Consider the following 18,295-nt stretch of genomic DNA (forward strand, 5'->3'; position numbering starts at 1 on the left):
TTTTAACTTCACAAACAATTTATGGTATTAGTAAGCCAAAGCCCAAAGAAAATATAAGCTTCCTCCTTACAATAAAAAGCCCATGACTGCACCAGATGGAAGCCTTAAAGCTTGACACCCAGAATGCAATGCATAGAAAGCTTCTCAAATGTTCTCAAGTGCCTAGTGAAGCATTTAGAGAAACATAGTTCTCTTGAAAACAGGCACGGACGGACAGATGGGGGAACAAAACTTCAAAAAAATATGGCTTGAATAAATAAATAAAAACCAGATAGAATCTTCACTTATGCTGAGAAGTCGAAACGTACTAGCAACCTGACAGGACAAAGTTCGTTTCCTTTCTTGTCGTACAGAGGGATCGCTCGTATGCCAGGTCTCAATTCTGAAATGGGGAGGCACGTCTGGCCTCCAAAGTCATCCTGGCCAGTGGCATCGTACTCATGCACTTCAATGCGGAGTAGTGCTAGTTCCGGTGCTCTCAAAGGGAACTCAAAATCTGCCTCCCAAGTAGGGGTCCAGTTGTCCATCTTCGTGTCCGTGTGCTTCATGATGGTATCAGCTTTCACACCAGCAATGCCAACCTGTACCCGTTCCTTTTGTAAGAACACTACCATGTTCATGCACGACTCAAACCTCTTGCAAAAAGCTAAAGATGGATGAATAATGACACATACCCTCGTGTAGAAGTCAGGCGGTGAAAACATGTCAAAATGAGTCTTGCTGAACCTTTGCAACCATCCCTGTCCCTGATAAACTTTCACCTGCAAACAGACCATCCAAAAGATAAGGAAACACTAGAAAATGTGTATATTGCAGACCACTATAAAGATTGATATCACAACACATGCCCACACGCATGGTGCACGTGTGCACAGGTCACAGGACTTCCAGCCCGAGCCCGCCACCTCCTGAGCCCCGCCTTCCAGCCCTTCCTGAACCCGGCCTTCAGAAACTTGATGGGCGGTGAAACAAACACTCGCACACAAAACACTTCAACACCTTTGAGGACCTGAAAAGAAAAACAAACAGGGGGAGCTAGAGTGCTCCTGCAAACAGTACACGGACACCGATTGGCCCCAAAACGCAGTGGCGCCCCTTGCGGTATTTCTTTATTTGATCAAATTTGAGTACAAAGTACAACTTGTAGAATCTCCACCAACAAGATCCCTTGTAGTTTCACCCAAGTCTTCCAAATGAGTGCTTAGCAAGCCTTACCCCATGTCTTCTTCATCAAGGGCCATTCGCAAAGCCTTAACCCTTGATCTTTGTCTTCAAAAAGCCTTCAAGCTAAGTGCTCGAGGGCCTCGTACACACTCAAGGCTCAAGACTCGCTAGTCGACACCTCTCATGGCGCCCTTGCTCTCTTGCAAGTCTACCTTGGATGTGTCCCACATGTGCACTTCTGCCTCTCCCACAGTCCGCTTCCTTCCAAGAGAGAGAGAGAGAGAGAGAGAGAGAGAGAGAGCAGCCCACCAGTAGCCAAAAAGCAAAAAGAGCTTCTATCCAGCCCACGCTTCTCTGCAGATTGCCATTTCCTGCGGTTCATCCCCTGCGAGCCACCTGCAAACTGCTGGACTCCTATGTTGCTGCCCGACCAGCCCACCAGTCACCTAGAGAGAGCCCACGTGCAGCTATAAACCTGCCCTTCCCTGCAACCCAGCCAGTCGACAGCTTTTTCCACAAGCCAAAGCAACTGCCTGCAGCCCAGCACTTGCTTCCACGAGAGAGAAAAGCAGTTCAGTCCGCCGCCTGTTGCTAAGTTGGAGAGAACGTGCTGCAGCCTTGTGTGTCGCCTAAGCTCCCTGGCGACCAGCCATCCAAGAAGAAAAACCCCACCATCGGCTCTTCCACCCTCTCCCTTTTTAACAATCAGGAGGCGCCTCAAAAACAGCCTGCTTTTCTCCAAAAAGCAAGAACTATAAGCAATAGCAAAAAGCGCATCCTCCAAGATATTATTTATTTTAAATCATCAAAGGCTATAAAACCTTATAAATTAAAATCCTTTTGTACCAAAGGTTATAAAACCTTTCAACTTTAATTCTCTTTGTCCCCTTCACACTTGGGGTTGTCCACACATGGGTTTCCTTATCAACTCCAAACTAATGCCATTCACACTGTCCACCATATCCCCGTGCCCACCTGCATACTGTCCAAAGAAAAACACACGGTCGTAACACTTCGTGCCTCCGCCACCAGCCTTCCCCACCCTCCCTCCGTTCCACTGCCTCCAGCTGAGACTCCACCCACACACTGTCTGGGGTCTGCTCCTATAGCCACTAGAGAGAGGCTAGGCCCTGCTCTCCTGCTCTCTGAACCTGGTGAGTCGGTCCTGAGCTGTACTCTACAAAAACGGTGCTAATCTCCTGGAGTCCATAGTCGAGCGCGGCTGCCGCCTCTCCCAGTCTAAAAGTGAGGGACTCCCAAATCTCTTCTACTCTTCTAGCAAACTCAGGGTCCTAGACTAGGCCGTCAAGGATTTGGACACTCTGTTGGCGCTCTGGTCTCCAAGCATCCTCCAGGAGAAGCACAAACAACCAAACAACCTCTGCTGCAAGCCCACTCATCCACATAAAATCTGTCTATGCGCAAGAGGTTCAGTCCCTGCAACCTCTGGTCTGACCTGGAGAAGCAAAGGCTTCCTTGGTGTTCTGCCAAACTCCAGTAAGCGCCAAGGATCGTATCCTATTAGGGTGTCACATGCATTCCGCACTTGGATGCCACGTGGACATATCTAAACAAGAAGGTGCAGGACTTGGAGTGGAAAATTGGTTCCATCATCCATGTGAGCCCAGTCCGGGACGAGTCAGCCCGAGTTCTACTCCATGCGTCCGAGGTCAGGTGTGCATTGTCCTGCACATGAAGCAGTGCCAATCCGCGCTGTGAGTCTCCCTCTAGAATGATGTCAGTGGTTCTGTGTATCTGGTATGATAATGGATGCCAGACCTCTGTGTAGACATTTAGGTTGCATATAGAAGAGGGGGCAGCCCTTTTGGCTCCCCCAGAAAAGGAGGTAAAACTCCTTGCACTGTGCATGGGAAAGCCTTTGAGGCTACCCTAAGAGGACCAGGAGGCCCAAGAACAGCCCAATGTGCTGTCGGCCAGCCCCCGAGGGGGCCTGGACAGCAAGGCGGCCAGCCTTAGGGCTTGGCCAGCCTGTCGGCCAGTGTTGCAGGCCTGGGCAGCCAGCCAATCTGGCTGGGCAGCCCACACAGGCTGCGCAGGCCTGCCCAGCAGTCCAATCAATGGGCAGCCTGGCCACTAGGCCAGCAATTAGTGACAGTGTGAAACGACCATTTTAATGAGCATTAAATGCTACTTATTCAGGTCGTGGAGGAAATATTAAGCTGGCCGACTGGTTGCATGAGGGGGTATATGAACCCAAGCCATAAATTCAGTCATTCTATCTCATAATTCACAAGGTGCTGCAGCTACTAAAGGGCCAGGACAGCCAAGGGTGAAGGTTTGAAGGTCAAGGGCAGAGATCTATCTCAGCCAAAAGAAGGTTCAGGTTCAGTTTTTTATTTCAGATTTTGCATCATTCTAATAAAAGCAAAGACACCATTCGTGGTGGGGGCCCTACAGAGGGTATTCGGGACACAATACTGTGTTCTCTTCTCCCTCTCTCTCTCTCTCTCTCTCTCTCTCTCTTCTCCCTCTCTCTCTCTCTCTCTCTCTCTCTCTTTTATGCACATCTATTTTCAGTTTTGTGCGTTAGTCTCGTCGTGAAACGTTTGCTGATTTCTAAGCATTGTAGTTACCAATCTCCCTGAAGCATCCGCATGTTACATAGGGAGAGGACCAGCTCCTCCCAAGCTGTGTACTCACTCCCAATGATCGTATCCAAGCCTCCTCCCTGCCTATCCTCTGGGCCCTCCAGCATGTTAAAATCTCCACCTGTGCACCAAAAACCAGCCTGGGGAAGATCGTGTCTAACCTAGGCCCAGAACTCAATCCGCCCCGCCACCCTGTTGGGGGCATATATGTTGAGGAAGCCCACCCGTCCTCCCCAACCCTGACAATAATCCATTGCACCCTCCATTAAACAATGCTGCCCAAGTCCAATACCGACGGAAGCATCTGCTCACTAACCAAAATGCATACCGTTCCCTGCTTCCCCTCAAGGCCAAAAGCTGGGGACCAAAAGGTATGGTTGCGTCCAAGCAAAAGGTATGGCTGTGTCCAAGCAAACTTTTCCCACATTTGAGGGTACGCCCTAACGAAAGAAGATGATGTTCCTACAGGACCAAACGATCAATTGGGCCTCCTACAAAGGCTCTCTAAAGCTCCTGGAGAAGCACTCCTCTTCTACAGTGGAAGCACGGCCCCCCTATCCCGTGGACATTCCAAGAGACGATCCGCATGACTAAGGATGGGGGGAGTGGGACCTGCTTAGGACACCCTCTCCACAGAGGGTCTTCGAGGTCAGTTTGGAGGGGGGATAATCACAGTTTGACCGGGGCCGGATGTGGGCAAGTGATCCTTGATCCATCCTCCATAAAGCTCCATTACACCTGCTCGGTTCCTCCATTACACCTGCTCGGTGCTCCATCCGTCGCAATAGAGGAAGTGGAAGAAGGGCATCAAGGGAACAGTAACTGCCACATGAAGGAACACATACAACATCATCTCCAAGCTAGTGGCATCAAAGTCTCCATCCTAGCATCGAAGGCAAGGGCCTGCTTGTCATGTGCATCCCGCACTTGGATGCCACGTAGACATATCTGTACAGAAGGTGCAAGACCTGGGATGGTAAACTAGTCCCATGTGAGCCCAGTCCGGGACGAGTCAGCCAGGGATCCATCCCAGTCGTCCGAGGTTAGGTGTGCATTGTCCTGCACAGGAGTCCAAGGTCAAGTGTGCATTGTCCTGCACATGAAACAGTGCCAGTCCGCGCGCTGAGTCTCCCTCTGGAATGATGTCAATGATTCTGTGTTTCTAGTATGGTACTGGATGCCAGATCATTGTGTAGGTAGTTAGGGTTTGCTTTTAGGAAAAGGGGCCAGCCCATAGGGCTACCCTAAGTCCTTGTGTGGGCATGGGGATAGTGTAAAACCACCCCCATGAGGGCCAGGAAGGCCCTGGCTGAACCCACCAGCCATGGAGGGGCTGTAGGACAGCCCCAAGGGCATGCCAAGGGCAGCCGACAGCACATCCAGCATTATAATGGCTGTAGGGCAAGTGTGGGGCAGCCAGGCTGCCCAGCCCTCAAAACAGAAGGGATTCAGTACCCAGCCCCTAGGGAATCATGCGCCTGATGCCCAGCCAGCCATGAGGAGATGCGCAGCATTTCTATTATTTTATTGCTAATATTCAATCGTGGGCAGAATTCAGAACTGGCCGCCAGGTTAATACTGGCCAACTGCTATTATTTGGGAGTATACATAGGTGAGCCCAATGGCACCATCAGACTTTCTTTTTAACTTGTAAATCCACTTTGTGCCAATGGGCTTCTTGCCACTAGGCAAGTCTACCAAATCCCAAGTGTTGTTTTTATGTATAGAATCCATCTCATTTTGCATGGCTTGCATCCAATGCTCATTCTCATGAGCCTCTTCAAATGAATCTGGCTCATCTGCATCACAAAGTGTACTCATGCAAGCAACATCTGCGTGTTCTCTTGCATTACGTGAACCAGCCCGTGTCCTATTACCAAGTGGAGCTGAAAGTTTGCTCTCCTATAAAGTACGGAGCAGCCAACGAGGCACAACTCTAGCCTCCTCTCTTGCTGTCCGCTCTTGCTCCACTGCTTCCTCCACATTTTGAGGTGTAATGAGCTCATTCATGGGCTGATTTTGAGCACCCAAATGCTGTGCATTGGGCAAAGTTGATGGCTGATCTGTTGAGCCATCAATTCCCAACGGGAGAAGTCCTTCAAACATGTTATGCGGGCCCAAAGTGGCTGTCCAAAAAATTTAGCCAATGGTTGGTCTGAATTTTCAGCAAATACAACATCTCTGTTGTCCAAAATCCTTTGAGTGGAAGGATTAAAGAGACGGTAGCCTTTACTGCCACTGCTATAACCCACAAATATGCACTTAGTTGCTTTGTCATCAAGCTTATCTCTCAACTGCTGAGATACATGTGCATATGCTATACATCCAAAAACTCTAAAGTGATCAACTTTAGGTTTCCTTTCGTGCTAGGCCTCATGGCGTTATGGTTTTCAATGCTTTGGTAGGGCATCTGTTCAACACATGTGTAGCACACATTATTGCCTCCATCCAGAATTTGTGAGACACTCCTTTGCCTTTAACCATGCATCTAGCCATTTCCATCAAAGACCTGTTCTTTCTCTCAGAACACCATTTTGCTGAGGTGAATATGGCATCATGCATTGATGCTTTATGCCTTTTTCTGCCATAAATGCTTTGAAAGCAATGGACATGTATTCCCCCCTCTATCTGTACGGAGGGTCTGCACTTTGCAACCTGTTTGATTTTCAGCTTGTGCCACAAAATGTTGAAAACATGCAAATACATCAGATTTGGCCTTCAAAGGATACACCCAAGCAAATCTAGAGTAGTCATCGATAAAGGTTACAAAGTATAGATGCTTTCCAAAAGATGGTGTCCGCATAGGACCACACACATCACTGTGCACAAGCTGTAATTTCCAGACAGCCCTTGTTGTTCCATCAATTGGGAATGCATTTCTATGCATCTTACCTAATATGCACCCTTCACATACATGTTTTGGTGGCAGCTCTACATAAGGCATATCCTGTACCATATTATGCCTTTGCACTAGCATCAAACTGCCATAATTAACATGACCAAACCTGGCATGCCACAATTTTGCCTCATTCATGGCAGGTGTAAGAGTGGTAACCACATGAGCATCATGCTCTCTTGTCAAACCTATCAAGCTGATATAACCCATGGTACAATGTGCTAGAAGTGACCAATGCATTGTCATGTGCACAGTGTGTATCTACCGTGTGCTACACGCACGCAAGACTAGTTTCGAGGCTTGGGGAAGCTTGGAGCTAGGCAGGCTGATTGATGAGCTGAGTTAGGGATATACTAACGGGCGGGCACCCAAGTATGGACGGGCGGGCGCCCAAGTGTGGACGCCCGATGACCGGCCAAGAGCCTATAAAAGGGTGGCCAAGGTTAGTTATTGAGATATAGAGAGTCTCGCGAGTTTGTGAGAGCTCTATGGTCTTGGAGCCTAGATCTAGTGCAGACGTGCACCTACTTTACGCAGTTGAGGCCGGCAGCTCGAGGCCCGCGAGGGCAGCTTCGTGGCGGTATGGGACATCGCGAGGAGGAGATTGGTCGGTACGTCAACCTAGTTAGCTCAGCTCGTGGCTCGGTGGAGACAGCCAAGATTGTGGGCTTGCCTACCGCTGTCATGGTTGGGAGATGAGTCAGGCCTGCACCCCCTTGTTTGTTTGTTTGTTTGTTTGTTTCTCGTACCAGGAACGATCACGAGGAGATCGGTGGGGATTTGACAGTGGTATCAGAGCATACCTCGTGAACGAGCAAGTCGGTAGGTAGAGAAGATGAGGTCGAAGAAAGATATGTGTTAGAAAAGCTTGCTGTTTTTTCTGTTCATACTGTTGTTTTCAGATTCAATATGTGTTTCATCAAAGAAACCCATGTTGATGGGAGGTGGTAGTCTAAGTAGGGTCGTTTGCTTTGCAAAGAAGAGGAAAGATTTGTTTGTGCAGTCGCATGAACTGCAGAGAGAGAAAACAGAAAAAAAAAACAGGTTTGCTTTTCGCGAACGAGTGAGAGAGAGCACGCGTGTGTGTCGTTTGTACTGCCGGCTGAGTACTGATGTACTGGTTGCAGGCGATGGGCTACCGGCGCCTACCCAGGCGGCCAGCAGGCTGGCGGGCGCCTAGGCTTACGTAGCCAGGCCTACGCAGCCTAGCGCAGGCGCCAGGCCAGGCCAGGCGGGCACCCAGGCCCACGTGGCCTTGTGGCCACGCCTACACGGGCTGTCGCAGGCGCAGGATGGCGAGAAGGCACCGGACGTCAGCAGCCGACGACAGGCGAGTAGGCGCCGGCAGCTCTTGACGTCAACAGACAGCACGCGGGCGGCTAATCCAGAAGGAAAGAAAAAAAAAACAAGAAAAGCACTCGTTTTTTTGGGCTTTCGTTTTTTTTTAGTTTACATTTTTTTTTTTAAAGTTTAAAAACCCCCTCCTCCAAGGTTTCAAAGGTGTTTTATTTTTTTTTAAAGCAAATTGAATATATATATCCATATATATATATATATATATATAACACACAAAAGCAAAAGCTAAGGATAGCTTTTGAGGATTTTTAGCTTTTGGGGTGGGCTTCTTGCCACACATCTCTCAAGTTTTCAAGCTCTCAAGCTCTCAAGTTCCCTTGCACTTTCTTTGTGCAAAGATCGAATTTTCTCTCCACGTGCCCTCTTTACGATGTCGACCCAAGAATCGGAGTTGGAGCCCCTTGTGGAACGCGAAGGCTTGCCGGCTACGGAAGGTACCGATGCCGATCTTTTTGACGATTTTGTGTCAAAATCAGATTTCCAAGAGTTCAAAGTAGCTCTCGAAGCTTCTTCGTCGGAACGTCAGGCACAAATCGCAACCCAGATGCAAGCTTTGCAGAACTCCATCGCTCTATTCACCACTACCCTCTCTACTCTATCGGGTATGGATACCTTGGCCTCTGCTTTAGGCCCCAACATTACTCCGGAACCGTTCGGGGGCGAGCAAAAGCAGCGCACCAAGGAGATCGTGGACACGTGGCTACATAAGTGGCAAGTTCACTTTCAATTTCATCCATATGATGATGGAAAGAAGATCCAGTTAGCAGCAGGTTTCCTGTCCGGCAAAGCTTTGCTTTGGTGGAAGGAACTCAACCCTAAGCCAATGACTTAGGCACAATTCGAAGACGTCTTCAAGAAGGAATTCTCAAGAAAGAGGATGATTATGATGTTGTTGCCCGGTTTTCAGCTTTGACCATGACCTTGCAGCACCTCTCTTATGAGGTCTACCTCCAGAAGTTTAGGGACTTGCAGATGAAAGCTACAAAGATGGATCCCACTACTCTTTTGGGGTTTTTCGTAGCTGGTTTACCAGCCTCATACCGTTTACAGGTAAAAAATAACAAATGTAAAACATTGGACGAGGCCATTCATTCAGCTCGTATCTATGATGATACAATGGTCTCTTCCAAGTCGAAACCCGTTACCGAGCAGGGGAACAAGCATAAACGAAAGTTCTCCGTACCTATGGCTAACACGAATGAAGGAAAGTCTTCGGACCAACCTTCGAAGAATTTAAGTTCGCCACCAACGAAGAAGAAACGACTCCTTAGGGCTTTCAAGCTCAAGAAGGAAGGACGTTGTTTTATCTGCGAAGAAAAAGGACACGTGTAACGAGTGCCGAAGCAAAAGGGTGCAACGACAAACGCAGGACCCAAGCCAAAGGCAGCTAATGTCTTTGACAGGTACGTCAATTACTGTACTTTCTCGCCCTAGTACTTGTTCTGATTGTCTGTTCAATTCTAAAGTATTTGGCTTGCATGATCTTCTCCGAGTTTATGGAGAAGTAAATGGCCATAAGATTCACATTCTTCTAGACCCTGGCAGCTCACACAACTTGGTTAACTACAAACTTGTGCAAAAATTGAGTCTTGATACAACACCCACCGATCATACCTATGAGGTACGCCTACCTGCGGGAAGGCAAGTATGGGATCGAAAGGTGGAGATGCTTCCAATCCAGATTCAAGACTACAAAGATACTCTGGAATGCTATGTTATGCACCTAGAAAATGTAGACTTGTTATTAGGGATTGAGTGGTTTAAGACTCTTCAAGTCCAGATAGATTGGTCTAGTCATTTTTTTTCTTTTCAACATAGGGACACCAAGTATAGTATTTTAGGTGATTGTATTCATCCCTCTCAGGGACCTCTTGTAAATACAATTGATTTTGGAAATATAATGGATTCTTCTTTGTATACCGCTTTAAATTGTGTATTGATTCCACTTTCTTCCTTTCTCATCCCTTCCTTGGATGTAAATGAATTAAGTGTGTTTGAAAGCAAAGAATTACAGAAGATACTTGATTCGTTTCAAGATGTATTTCCTAAGGAACTGCCATCAGGTTTATCACCTGAACGGGCCGTAGATCATCGTATTGACTTGATCCCTGGTGCTCATCCTGTCAGTATTCCACCTTACATGATGAGCCAAGCTGAGGAACATGAGTTGGCTAAACAACTCGAAGATTATTTGAGGATGGGCCAGATCCGTCCAAGTAAATCACCTTGGGGTGCACCTGTGTTGCTTAGGAGAAAGAAGGATAACACCTGGAGAATGTGTATAGATTACAAGAGATTTAACAAGCTGACCATTAAGAACCGTTATCCTCTCTCTAGATCAGATGACCTGATTGACCGGTTAGCAGGAGCGAAAATATTTCAGGAAGATAGATTTACGTACTGGCTACCACCAGATACGTATTCATGAAAGGCATGTCGAAAAAACCGCCTTTCAGACTAGGTATGGATATTACGAGTTTCTCGTATTACCTTTTGGGTTAACCAATGCTCCAGCCACTTTCCAGCAAATGATGAACGATCTTTTTCGTGAACATTTGGGGAAATTTGTGGTGGTGTTCCTGGATGATATTTTGATATATAGTCGTCCTCTTGAGGATCATGTCAGACACCTCACGATTGTCTTATCTATTTTAAGACAGAATCGACTATATGCTAAGTTAAGTAAATGTGAGTTCTTTATGACCGAAATCATTTACTTTGGACACAAGATCACTAGAGATGGATTGAGCATTGACTATGACCGAGTTCAGAAGGTTCTGGACTGGCCTATACCGCGAACAGTGAAACAACTTCGTTCCTTTCTCGGTTTTGTAGTTTTTCTTCGGAAATCTGTGCGGGAGTACTCTCAGCTCACACTACCGATGACCGACTTATTGAAAGGTCGTGGACGTAAGTCAAATCAGCCTATCACTTGGAATAACAATTTGGATATAGCCTTCAGACTTTTCAAAGATAAAGTCAAGGAAGCACCTATCTTAGCATTACCTAATCCTAGTCGGCCTTATGTTCTTGAAACTGATGCTAGTGACTATGCTGTTGGGACTGCTCTATTTCAAGATGGTAGACCGATTGCTTTTGAAAGTAAAAAGCTAGACGACACTCAATCTCGTTGGCCAACCCTTGAGAAGGAGCTTTATGCTGTGATTCATGCTCTCAAGGTTTGGAGACATTATTTATATGGCTCCAAGTTTGTGGTATTGAGTGACTGATCATCAGTCAATCAAGTATGTGTGTGATGCAGATGATTTGAGAGGAAGGAAAGCTCGTTGGGAGGAGTTAATGCAAGATTTCGATTTTGAGATCCGTTATCGGAAAGGGTCCATGAATAATGTTGCAGATGCGCTTAGTCGAATTAGAGAGGTGAATTCTTTGTCGTTCACCGAGATTTCTACTGACTTATTTCAGTCATTGAGAGGGCTTTGCAGGACTGATAGTTATTTTGGTCCATTTTGGCAGAAGATCCAGGACGGGAGCTCATTGATTGACCAAGACTCGATGACTGAGCAGTCTACCATTCAAGCTGCAGGAGGCCAGTGGATGATTCGGAATGGTTTACTATTCCGTAATGACAAAATTTGTGTACCACAGATCCCAGACATTAGGTCCAAGATTCTTAAGGAGTGTCACGACGCTCCTTCTGCTAGACACCCTGGGGTACACATGACACTATCGTTAGTGAAACACACTTTTTATTGGCCAAAGATGAAAGGGTATGTAGAAGATTATGTTCTCAAGTGTCAAATTTGTCAGGCAAATAAAGCTGAACGCTTTAGACAGGCTGGGTTGTTGCATCCTTTGCAAATCCCAGGTAATAAATGGGAAAGTATTTCCATGGATTTTATTACCGGATTGCCAAGAATACATCACGGCCACGATTCTATTTGGGTTGTGATAGATCGCTTGACAAAAATGGCTAGATTTTTACCGACCCGGAAGACTATTACAGCTACACAATTAGCACGGCAGTTTATCAAGCAATTGTTTAGACTGTACGGGTTACCGCAAGACATAGTCAGTGATAGGGACTCTAAGTTTACGAGTGACTTTTGGAAACTTGTTTTGAGAAGTTGGAAACAACTTTGAATTTGAGTTCCTCTGATCATCCTCAATCTGATGGCCAGACTGAAAGAGTGAATCTGATTTTGGAGGATATGCTTCGAGCATATGTATCCAAAAGGCAGAGTTCATGGGAGAATTATCTTCCTATGTTAGAATTTGCATATAACAGTACTAAGCATACGAGTACAGGTTTTAGTCCTTTCATGCTTATGTATGGTTTTCAACCTAGATCACCTGTTACAGTAGGATTCTCAGGACTTTAGCATGATGCAGCACGTAATTTTTTACAAGATATGCAGGAAATGTTACAAGTTGCTCTATTAGAAGTGCTCAAGACCGAGACAGGTTTTATTCTAATAGACATCGTTCACCCAGAGAGTTCTCTGAAGGAACGATGGTGTATTTGCGAGTTTCGAAAGATTTCGAGACTTTACGGACAGGTCGATCTCCGAAATTATCCCCTAGATACTGTGGACCATTTCGTATTACACGACGGATTGGTTCAGTTGCATATGAATTGGATTTGCCTTCTCATGTGAAAGTTCATCCTGTATTTCATGTCAGTAGACTTAAGGAAGTACTGGGTGGAGCAGATCAGTTAGTTACTCCTCAAGAAATTATAGATGTCGAGGACATGACATTTGTTCCGCACGAACCTGAAAGGATTCTTGGATTTCGTGAAAGAAGATTGCGTAATACGCTTATTACGGAATACAAGATCAAGTGGAAGGATCGTGTTGAGGAGGACGCTACATGGGAGACATTGACTACTCTTCAGAGAGATTACCCTGGCTTTTTAGTGAGCTCAGGAGTGAGCTCTTAGAGGAAGGGGAGTATGTCATGTGCACAGTGTGTATCTACCGTGTGCTACACGCACGCAAGACTAGTTTCGAGGCTTGGGGAAGCTTGGAGCTAGGCAGGCTGATTGACGAGCTGAGTTAGGGATATACTAACGGGCGGGCACCCATGTATGGACGGGCGGGCGCCCAAGTGTGGACGCCCGATGACCAGCCAAGAGCCTATAAAAGGATGGCCAAGGTTAGTTATTGAGATATAGAGAGTCTCGCGAGTTTGTGAGAGCTCTATGGTCTTGGAGCCTGGATCTAGTGCAGACGTGCACCTACTTTACGCAACCGAGGCCCGCGAGGGCAGTTCGTGGCGGTATGGGACGTTGCGAGAAGGAGATTGGTCGGTACGTCAACCTAGTTAGCTCAACTCGTGGCTCGGTGGGGACAGCCAAGACTGTGGGCTTGCCTACGGCTGTCATGGTTGGGAGGTGAGTCAGGCCTGCACCCCCTTGTCTGTTTGGTTGTTTGTTTGTTTGCAGGATTCGAGTCTCGTACCAGGAACGATCACGAGGAGATCGGTGGGGATTTGACATGCATAGCCACCTTCACGGTCTTTCACTATGCATCTGTCATCCTCAAAGTTCACTGCATATCCTATCCTCTTTTAGCAAAAGAGGAGACGGACAACAAGAAGTTCTTAATTCCTGGCACATACAATACATCTAAAAGACATAAGTCTGCACCATCTGCTATTGTGAGGATCACCTCACCGACACCCTGAACAGGATAAGAAGAATTGTTTGCACATGTTACCCGTCTTCTGGGGCAGCCATAAGCTTCTTAAAAAAATCCCTCCGTGAGGTGATGTGTTTAGAAGCACCACTGTCAAGACCATGTGTCGTGTGTTTCATTGACACTGAGAGACATATGCTCCAAAGATGTATCATAACTGCAAGTGATGAAAGTCCACTCATCCTGCACAAGATTCACTGATGCATCATCTTTCCCTGCAGGTGATGAAGACGAATCTATAGCCATGCCGCTTTCCTTTTTCTTCTCCTTTGCAAGCCTCTTTTTGCACTCTCTGAAGTAATGACCTGGCTTCTTGCAGTAGTGACATTTTCCCTTCTTTTTGGGCTTGCCTCCATCATTTTTAGCCTTTTGTGAAGGCTTACCCAAATCAGCCTTTGGCTGAAAATTGTGTTTAGCTTTTCCCTTGCCTTTGTCTTGGGCAGAAAAAGGACCATCACCAGGCATGCTGGAAGATTTGTTCTTCCGATTCTGCTCCTCCTGTAGCAACAAACCAACCAATTGTTCAAACGAGATTGGTTCAGGGTTACCCCGCATAGATAGAGTGAGCGATGTGTGGAAATTCAAGTAGGTTTGTGGCAAAGATGATAATGTTCTGGAAACCAACTCCTTTTCGGAAATGACCTCATCAATGTTAAGCAACTGCTCCCGAAGATCCTGGATCTTTGTAAGATGATCAGCCATACTATCACCTTCATTCGTGTCCAAGTTCTCAAGTTCTTTCTTGAGAAATGTAACCCTGGCCTCATTCTTTGCCTGATACATGGTTTCAAGTTCATCCCAAGCTCGTTGTGAGGTCTTGCAAGACCGAATATGTAGTATGATTGATCACTTTAATGACAAAGCAATCAAAGCCATCGCTTGGGCATCTCAAGTATCCCATCTTTTCTGCTCTTGTGAAGGAGTGGGTACTGCTGCTTATTGAGCACCATGACCAGGCGTGTTAGGTGCTATGTCAACAGAGCGTACATCTTCACCTGACACATAACCCCATAATTCTTTGGCCACAAGTAGATTTCGGACCATGAAGCTTCATAGGGAGTAATTACTGCCATCCAATTTATCCTCTTGGGACAAAACCCCAAACATATCGGTTGTATTTCTAGCCATTTGCTCAAATCTCTTCACCTAGAGATATGCAAACACGTGCAACCAAATATGTTGTAAAAAGCACCTGTAGGCAAAATCCAAAATGCACCAGAGTGCAATGCCACACAACCACAATGTCCTGTGCAAATGTTTTGCCCCAAATTTTAGGCTACAGTTAAGCAATGCTGAAAATCCCCAAATTTTTGAGCACCAATGGGCTAATTTATGTGTCACTTGCACATAATTAACAAAAGCCCCAAAAATCTATGTACCAATGAGCTTTAATTGTGCGATCAAGCACAAATTTTAGAAAAGCTCCAAAATTCTATGTTGTGTAAATGCAATTGTGTAAATTCTGAAAAAATCCCCCAAATTCTAAAAATTCCTTGAATTTTGCGGCCAAAAGTTGCCTTGCCTTGCTGCCTGCACTTGAATCTTGCAATGAATTCACAAAAGCCCCTTGATTTGAACCAAAGAACAGTTACCTGATTTTGAAGGGTTGTTGCAGGCACTCTCGGTGGTGCTAACTCTCCGTCAATGGAGTCTAGTTGTGCACGGAGCAACAGCGGCAATCACAAACAGGCTATAACCTTGCTCTAATATAGGCCAACGAGAAGAGCAGGTGCTGCCGGCTTCGTGGGAGTAGGCGCCAACCTTGACGGAATGCCCACGGGACGGAACCACATGGCGACGGAAAACCAACCCAATTTTTCTGGCACAAACTTGCCTTTGCCACGTAAGCCCAAAAGAGGGCTGAGCTCCGCCCTGGGCCGCCTCACAAGCTTCGAGCACCGCCGATGGGAGGGGCAGCGGTGGAGCCCTCCCCACTAGCTCTGCCCCTTTCGGATGCTGGAAAGGGTAGCAGGAGGGCTAGCAAGGAGGTAGACGGGTGACGGGAGCCTGGACGGGCGTTTAACGAAACTAGTGGCCGCCGGACGGACTGCAGAGACGGAAACCGGCAACTGCCAGAAGCAACAGACAGAGCAGCGCCGGAGATTCGCAAGAAGGAAGGCGTCGGGCACTGCACCGCCACGGATCTGCAACCAGTCTCTGATACCACTGTTGGGAGTTAGGGTTTTAGAGAAACAAAGAAAACACACACACACACACACACACACACACACACACACACACATGGTACACAACAGCAAGCTCTCAAGAGAGTGAGAGATGGTGATTGCTACTCAAAGTAGATAGAATACAAAGATGTGTGGAGCAAGGAAGTTGACTCCACAATATCATAATAAGTGGGGTGTCCTTTCACACCTAATATCCAAGGGGAAAAACCCAAAGGGAGAAAAGTGCCCTTGGTTAGCCCATGTTCACATGTGGCACTACTCATAGCATATGTGGCATAGCTCATAGCATATATTCCAATACAGCTATCCTCCAGGTGCTGAGCTAGGGAGACTGTCTGGGGGAGTGAATGGCGGAGGCTAGCTCGCAATCCCACTCTCTATCGAGAGAGAGACTGAGAGGAAAAGAGAGGACCACCGCTCCACTACCTCATCAGTTCACCCTCGAGACTCGGGAGTGCAATAAACTGCGAGAGATCCTCCAAGGAAGCAATGCAAACTCTGATGGATGGTATGCCTACAGTTCTGATGCAGCCTTTCGCGGGATTCCAAAACCTATCCTATCGATTGTCCAATTCATCAAATCAATGGGTCGTACTCCTTCCAAAGGCCAAGGAAGTAGACCATCACAAGGAAGCCAGATACACTTGCCAAGGAATCAGATGCAAGGTCGAAACCATGGTGCCATCTCACAAAAAAACCTGGGCGCCTACGAATCACAACAGGGTTGCTGCATCACACAATCAGCCACTACACGTGAAAATCAAAGAACACTTGAGCGCTGCGAATTGCGACGGGGCTCTATTGCCATCACACGATTGGCCACTGCGGGTGAATCAAACTCTACCGAAGAGTAGCCAAGCCCAAGGAAATGGATACAAGTGATTTTGTCGAGCTCACCGATGAGGGCAGCCTAGACAAATCCCAGACTTGTTTGCATGCAGGGTTGCTCCCTATGATCTTGCAGACCAACGAAGAGGCCACGAGAGAAGATATTGTCAAAGCAAAAGGCTGGAGGTCCGCCTCTAAAAACAGGCAAGGGACGACGGCTTCGGTCGGAGATGACGGAGCGGCTGCCATGGAGTCTTAGCGCCTACTCTTGCTAATGAAGAACAACCTCGCAGCAAATCGTCTGCACGAAAAGAAAAATGATAATTGACAAGGGAGGAGTTGGAGAGAAACGTGGGAAAGGGAGGCAGCGGGGAGGTGAGCACAGAAAGAGGAGAGGGGGTGGGGGGGGGTCCAAAAGGTGGCGGGCTCTAAAGGGGTGCACAAGTGGAGGGCAGGGGTGGCATCAGAAGGAAGGCAGAGGGGGGCTGGAAGAGAAAGGGGCGAAAAAACATAGAAGAGGGGCTGGATGTGTGCAGCAAACTTGCACGGGGGCGCACAGGCAGGCAGCAAACAGGAAGGGAAGTGGAGGAGGAACCTAGGCATGGGGAAGGATGGACTAAAGCAAAGGCGAAAAAGAAGGGGGGGGGGGGTCTAGCTCGAAGCACCAAGGAGCTGAAAGTTTGCGACTGGATGGTTATATATGGCAGTGGTAGTCACTATATAATTGACTTATGGCTCTTTGAAGAGAGAGACCGGTATGTGCTTGGAACCAAAGTAGTCTTCCTGCTATCCGGTCCTTTCCAAGTGACAAACTTGCGACAAATTTGCCTCCCAATCCAAGTAAGTGTAACATGCAGTGTTTGACGATTGTTGATCATTTTAGCAAGTTTGTTATACTTATTCCTTGCAGGTCTACTGTTATTGCCGAAGATGTTGCAAAGTTGTTTATCAGCACTCGTACCCAATTGGTAGCATACCTAGGACCATTGTATCATATCGCAATGCCAAGTTTACCAGTCATTTTTTGAGGGCATTGTTCGATAATTTTGACTCTGAATTTAATTTTCACATTGCATTCCTCCCACAAACGGATGGCCAAACGGAGAGTTACAATCAATTGGCATTCAACGTGCTGAAGTGTCATGTCCATGATCAGCAAGGTAAGTGGGAACAATTTTTGCCTTTGGTTCAAGCTGTTCTGACAGCTCTTTTTCTCCAACTATTGACAGGACTCCATATGAGGCAGTGTTTGGAAGACTGTTCCAATCATTATTGACCAAGACATCGTCTTCTGTGCCTAACGAACCAATCGATGGAGTCTTACCAACAGATTTTAGAGTTTGTGAAAGACAAGTTGGCCAAAGTACAAGAGGCTTATTCCCGCATGCCAACAAGGACAGAAGAGATGTGAAATTCTTGGAAGGGGATTGGGTATATCTCAAGATTACGAAACAAAGGTTGAAACACGTGGGCAAGCGATGCCCAAAGTTGTCATTCAGGAGTTTCAGACCTTCCTCCATTCTAAAGAAGATCAATCAACAAGGTGTCCATGAAGTTGTTGGACCATGCATGATGTGTTTCATGTGGCTTGGCAGA

General features: G+C 46.9%; 1 protein-coding gene across 4 annotated transcripts in view; it reads right to left on the reverse strand.

Moving 5' to 3' along the window:
* LOC147619517 (phosphoinositide phospholipase C 2-like) overlaps window positions 1–18,295 on the reverse strand; it is a 30,325-nt gene continuing 12,030 nt past the window's right edge. For all 4 annotated transcript variants that reach the window (XM_086773189.1, XM_086773191.1, XM_086773190.1 and 1 more), the window contains 2 exons: window positions 675–761; window positions 1–581 (listed from right to left, as the gene is read on the reverse strand). In XM_086773189.1, the coding sequence (XP_086629315.1) occupies window positions 285–581; window positions 675–761 (384 nt within the window). In that variant the 3' untranslated portion in view covers window positions 1–284. The remainder of the gene's footprint in view (window positions 582–674; window positions 762–18,295) is intronic.

Source organism: Cibotium barometz, chromosome 33 (assembly GCF_041138505.1).
Source record: "Cibotium barometz isolate CiBa-2024 chromosome 33, ASM4113850v1, whole genome shotgun sequence".
NCBI lineage: Eukaryota > Viridiplantae > Streptophyta > Polypodiopsida > Cyatheales > Cibotiaceae > Cibotium > Cibotium barometz.